At 36.0% G+C, this 6,429-nt stretch overlaps 1 protein-coding gene across 6 annotated transcripts in view; it reads left to right on the forward strand.

Annotated features, from left to right (window-relative positions):
* Positions 1–6,429, forward strand: part of LOC106881659 (cAMP-dependent protein kinase regulatory subunit) — a 455,850-nt gene that overhangs the window by 355,242 nt on the left and 94,179 nt on the right. For all 6 annotated transcript variants that reach the window (XM_052968906.1, XM_052968905.1, XM_052968907.1 and 3 more), the window contains exon 2: positions 2,607–2,771. In XM_052968906.1, coding sequence (XP_052824866.1) covers positions 2,607–2,771 — 165 coding nt within the window. The remainder of the gene's footprint in view (positions 1–2,606; positions 2,772–6,429) is intronic.

The raw sequence follows: 6,429 nt of genomic DNA on the forward strand, positions 1-6,429 counted from the left end.
ATAAATGATTTAACCATATTGATACATGTCTTTGTGTCCATTATTTGTTCAATATGCTTTTTTTTTTTGTTACTACACAAAAACACACATTGTTATGGACACATAAACTGGGTCCATCATTGAAGTTTAATAGTGTCCACAATAGTTTGTTGTCATTTTCTAAATAAAATTATTTAACCCTTTGAAACCAACCCATCAGAGATTACTCCTGGTTCTATGATACAAACTTGTTTCAAAGTGATCTAAAAATTCCCATCAAAATTTCACATTAATTTATGTTTCAAATACCAGCTTAAAAATGACAAATTTTACCTAATTCTTTGTTACTTTCAAAATTAATTGAAACTAAGGCAGTGTATTTCAACAGAAATATAGTAACGAAAGGTTAAATATCTGCTAACAATGGACTGTAATAGAGCCTGTCCAGTTGGTCAGTATATCTAAACATTATTGTGAAATATATTGTTTGAGCTTGTGACAGGTTGTGGTCAACTAAATATTTGGTATTGAATTCAGTACTATAATAGTCCAGTTAAGTTTTACTATTTGGTCAGTACATGTATTGATTAAGTGACTGGCTGTGGTCAGTGGTTAGCTAAATATATAGTGTTAAATTCAGTAATAAGACAAAGTTGAATAACAGACTAGCCACCCTACTGACCTTCATTGTTACCCTAATTACAGGGAACGTCCAGTGGTTTCATAGAAACAGTAGGTGTATTATGAGTGGAACAACCCTACAGTAATGATTCTCAACCAGAATCCATAGAGTAACAAGGGTCAAGTTCTCACTCTATTCTTTTTCTTGAAACCATGTCTTTCACTCCTACCTGATATTGTTCATGCACCAATTACTTGATACATCCAGTTTGAAGTCTACGTTATGTTATATTTGTTGCCTTTGGAAACATTCATATTCTGAGTTTCTTTTATGAATATATAATCTAATGATCGAATAGAAACTAATAAAGTAAAATTTTATTATTTTCCCCCCTTTAGTCATCTTCAAAGCCTACAAAACTGTAACGTTGATATTCCTGGTTGTCATCTGTTTGTGTGTGTACATATCATCATCATCATTATCATTTAACGTCTGCTTTCCATGCTAGCATGGGTTGGACGATTTGACTGAGGACTAGTGAAACCAGATGGCTACACCAGGCTCCAATCTTATTTGGCAGAGTTTCTACAGCTGGATGCCCTTCCTAACATCAACCACTCCGAGAGTGTAGTAGGTGCTTTTACGTGTCACCGGCACGAAGGCCAGTCAGGCGATACTGGCAACGGCCACGCTCAAAATGGTGTATTTTATGTGCCACCCGCACAAGAGCCAGTCCAGGGGCACTGGCAACGATCTCGCTTGAAAGTCCTTACACATGCTGTGGGCACAAGTGCCAGAAAGGCAACGCTGGGCACAGGTACCATCACGATTTCGCTTGCCCCAACAGGTCTTCGCAAGCTGAGTTTCATGTCCAATGAAGGAGACGATGTTGGCATGGGTGCCAGTTGTCGAATTTAGTTTGATTTCGATTTCACTTGCCTCAATAGGTCTTTGCAAGCGGAGTTTAGTGTCCAATGAAGGAAAGGTACACATAAGTGGACTGGCTACACCCCTGGCAGAGGCCTTGGATTTAGGTCTCACTATATATGTATCATATGTAGATGTTTGTACATGACTGAATGATTAAGAAGTTTGCTTCACAATCATCAAATCTCTATTTTAATCTCACTGAATGACAGTTTAGACATGTCTTTCTTTCTCTAGCTTTATTGTGAAATTGAGTTGACAAGAATCGCTGCCTATAATTGAAAAAGTGTAGCATTGTTACACCTTGTGTCACACTGTATCCAACGTAAGGATTACATTAAGAGTACAAAAATCTGTGGAATAATCAGTGACTTCTATGTAAACTATTTATTGGTCAGAGTGGTGGGGGAGGCAATGTTACCCTTGCTGCTCTGGCAAGAAACTCAAAGTTATCGGAATATCAGTACCTCTTATAAATTATACAGATCCTAAAAGATTATCCTTCACTGCTTTTCTCTCCCATCACTCTGGCCATTAAATACTCTCTGTAGAGGTCACTGAATATTCTACAATATCTTGCACCCTTAATGTAATCTTCAACTGTTATATCTGAAATGTGTTAAATTTTGGTGACCTCACTACTCCAGGTGCCACATAAAAAGCACCCAGTACACTCTGTAAAGTGGTTGGCATGAAGGGGGACATCAAGTTGTAGAAACCATGCCAAAACAGACAGTAAAGCTTGGCAGCTCCTGTCAAACTGTCCAACCAATGACAGCATGGAAAATGGTCGGATGATGATGACAATGACGACATATTAGTAGAAAATAGAATTATTGTCAAAGTTTGGTGCCACAAGGCAACATGCTGTAATTTTTTGTCTGATCATCTTATACTTTCATTGTAGAAATTGATGGAATGCTATTGACGTACTTTGTAAGTCATCAGATGTGTGTGTATGTGTTCATACATACAAACTGATGTGTATATATGTGTTTATGTATATACATATATGCGTGTGTGTAATGTGTAAGAGGAGCACAGCCATTAATGTGTTGATGTTTTTTTCTGATTTCAGGAGCAGGCCAAAGTTAAGAGTAAATCTTCTACTCCCCCCAGTGATGACCGGGATGATGAAGTGTCACCCACTCCCCCTCACCACACTATACCAAAGCGAACCAGGAGAGGGGGAGTCAGTGCTGAAGTATACAAGGAAGAAGATGCTGCTTTGTATGTTAAGAAGGTAAGTGTGTGTTGATTGTTACTACACAGGGAGGGTTGATTGTTGGCCTATGGTGATCTAGTAGTGGTGAGGAGACTCGTCATAGTTGTAGTAGCATCGTTTAGTACCAACATGCACAAATATATGTACACACACACACACTACACTTCACTATTGCCTAATTGTAAAAATTTGTGCTAACCTCATATGTGCCTCTATACATATATAGCATGGTTCACATAAGAAAAATCTCTGAGAAAATCTTGAGTTTCCTTCTTGTTCTTCGCCATAAAATACTTACTGCATGAACATATGTTTGACGGATTTGAACACAGCTAAGTGAACTGTGTCAGTGATGGAAGAAATTGTTGACTTTTTGACCAGTGAGTTTGAGAATTTTTATCATTTTTGTTTTTCCAAGTTAGCATGGTTTAGGAACAATTTACAATGCTAGCTTTACACACACCTCAGTTATTATTCCTCTGCATACACACACCCTTATTCCAGCCAAGTCATTTCCAGCAACAGTTTTACTTGATGTTTCAACTGTGGTCTTATGACTGCTCTCCTTTCTATTACAAGCTAAACCTAAAGACAGCTATTATCTATTGTTAGTGCTAACATATTTAATGTAGTGTACATCAAAAATCCAATGAGAAATTGTGGTGAGAAAAAGATAACATTATAGCTCAATAACTAACATTATTTCAAACATTTTAGCAAGTATGTGAAACAACTCCAGATTTGTTTCAGTTTTATTAAACCTCTGCAGAGCATACTCTTCACTGACTTGCCAAAATAGTAATGCTTGAATTATGAAGTAGATGTACTATTAAATACACTTATAAGCTAGAATTAACGGATCTTGTTCAAAACGGGGGCACCAGTATTTTCTTAACGAAACACTTTGAAACTTGGGACACTGGTAGAATGTGTCATATAAAACATCTTTTCCTCTTAGTCTTCTTAACAAAAAAACGTACATCGCAAGTTATTTCATGTTAAAGTTGTCGTATTTCTGTAATTTCAACCAATGACTGACGTCCATTCAGCCGATATATATTAAGTGCTGACTACGTAAACAAACGATTCACGGCGGTGATAAAATTATTATTTCCTTGTCAAAAAATGGCTGAAGCATATTGGCAGTAGCTAATAAACCTTTCTATTATAGGCACAAGGCATGGTTTTTGAGGGAAGGAGCAAGTCAATTAGGCTTAGGGTTAGGGAAAACGAACACACGTGTGTTGCCTCTGCAAAATGTCAGAAGTAATGGAGATTAAATACGCTTTACACCGCTTAAAGTGCCAAAGGAGTAAGTGTAAACAGCTGAATACTTGTCAGTGATTGGTTGAAATTATCGAAATAAGACAATTTTTTACATGAAATAAATCCGAATACAAAAATTTTTTTCTGTTCTATAACGCAAAATAGATAAGTATACGAAGTTTGAAAGTCTTTCCGTACCAAAAACACTACATAAAACATAAATGAAAACTGGTGCCCCCGTTTTGAACAAGATCCGAATTAACATATAACCATACAGAGTTAATGCTAACATATATAATGCTGACAGCATTACATAGCTACCTAGAAATCAATGTGTAGACAAGAAAACTTAATCTATGAATAATATTTATTTTGGTCAATAAAATATTGAGATCGCTGTACTTCGAGAAATGGCATAATCTATATTGCCTCCCGTAAACAAAGTTGCAATGACCAAACATAGTTATTCTATCTTGCAGTCTCTGTTCACGGTAAAATTGTTGTATGTGTACGGCCTCTGTTGTATGAGATAGTTACTGTTACATCTACTAACATTGTCGTACATATGTGTATGGCCAGTAGTGTATTTCATAACTATTTGTTGCCTCTGTCTACTGACAATGTTTGTAAGTGTAGCTGTAGTTATTGTCCATTGGCAATCTCTTAATGTATTTACTATTTCATTACTAAATGGATGGCTAACTCTCACATTTTCATTGAATCTGTTACTACCACCACCACCACCACCACTGCTGCTGCTGCTACTTCCAACCTGAACAAACTACATGACAGCCATCACCACTGTCACGGACAAGCACCACTACCCACATAATGGAAAACCTACAATAATCATAATCAATAAGCATACCATCCACTACCACCACCACCACCATTGTCACCATTACTTTGGGTTTCTTTCTCTTTTCTCCCTTTCTTTGTTTTCCTTGTTTTATTTTTTTCTCATTTTCTATTCCCACTTCTATCTCTGACGCAAGTCTCCATGTGATACCAATATTTGAACCACAATCCCTGTTGTTCTGGTTGATCTCCAAAAACATTAATCTCTCCGCTAAATTAATTAAATAAAATACAAATTCTCATTAATGTATGTCTTAATTTTCCCTCTCCCATTTACTTCAGCTCAATAGGAAATAACTTAGTTTTAGTCTCTCCTACACCACCCATCTCTCATCTTACTTCATTTCTCCACGTCATCAATTTGACTAAATGTTATCAGCAAGCTTCTGGTTTGAATATCATTACCTCAATTTTCTATCTCACACTGTTACTGTTTCACAAAGTTCTGTAAGCAATAAGCTGCACTGTTTGTAACTAATCAGATAATTGCACGGATAAACTATCCATCTCTCCTGATAGTTGTCTCCTCATCATTTATTAATGGATCGGTTTTCCAAGGCATTTAACGGCTGATAAACTTACAATGACAATGGTAATAGTGAAGTTACACTCAACTCATGTTACGCTTATCTGTTGTTGTTTGCTAATTAGAAAACATCCCACGGCTTTCATAGATTGGAAGCAGAAGTTTGGAGTTTTAAAAAGTATCCTTGCTATTACTGCTATTTAAAAAAAAATTAAGTATATAAATATTCTTTTATTTTTATGAATTTGTGTTGCAAGATTCCTGATGTTAAGTTGTGTATTGAAACAGATGTATTTTGGGATGGTCATTTTTTTCTTTTTTTTTTTTTTTGTTGCCAAATAAACACATGCACTATATATTTGTTCTTCAATCATTTATTCCTGTTCTTATTCTAACTCATGTCCATTGTCCAGATAATGGATATGAGTTAAAATAAGAACAGTAACAAGCGAGTGAAGAACAAATATATAGTGTGTGAGTGTTTATTTGGCAAAAAAAAAAAAAAAAAAAAAAAAAAAAAAGTGATCATCCCAAAATACAGCAATGTTCTTTTACTTGTTTCAGTCATTAGATTGTTGCTATGTTGGGACATCATCTTGAAAAATTTTAGTTGAACAAATTGACCTCAGTACATTTTTTTTAAAAGTCTGGTACTTATTCTTTCGATCTCTTTTGCCGAACTGCTAATTCATGTTAAACTGGTTATCAAGCGGTGGTGGGGAACAAACACAGGTGCGCACACACACACACACACACATACACATACAACAGGCTTCTTTCAGTTTCCACCCACCAAATCCACTCACAAGGCTTTGGCCAGCCTGAAGCTATAGTAGAAGACACTTGTCCAAGGTGCCACACAGTGGAACTGAACCTAGAACGATGTGATTGGGAAGCAAGCTTCTTACCACACAGTCACACATGTACTTATATATTTATCTATGAACTAAAGTGTAAAATTTTTATTATGAAAACAATTTAAAAAATGATAAATTAAATTGATTGGAACTATCAGTGAAGTCATTC

The sequence above is a fragment of the Octopus bimaculoides genome, chromosome 6 (assembly GCF_001194135.2).
Source record: "Octopus bimaculoides isolate UCB-OBI-ISO-001 chromosome 6, ASM119413v2, whole genome shotgun sequence".
NCBI classification, from domain to species: domain Eukaryota; kingdom Metazoa; phylum Mollusca; class Cephalopoda; order Octopoda; family Octopodidae; genus Octopus; species Octopus bimaculoides.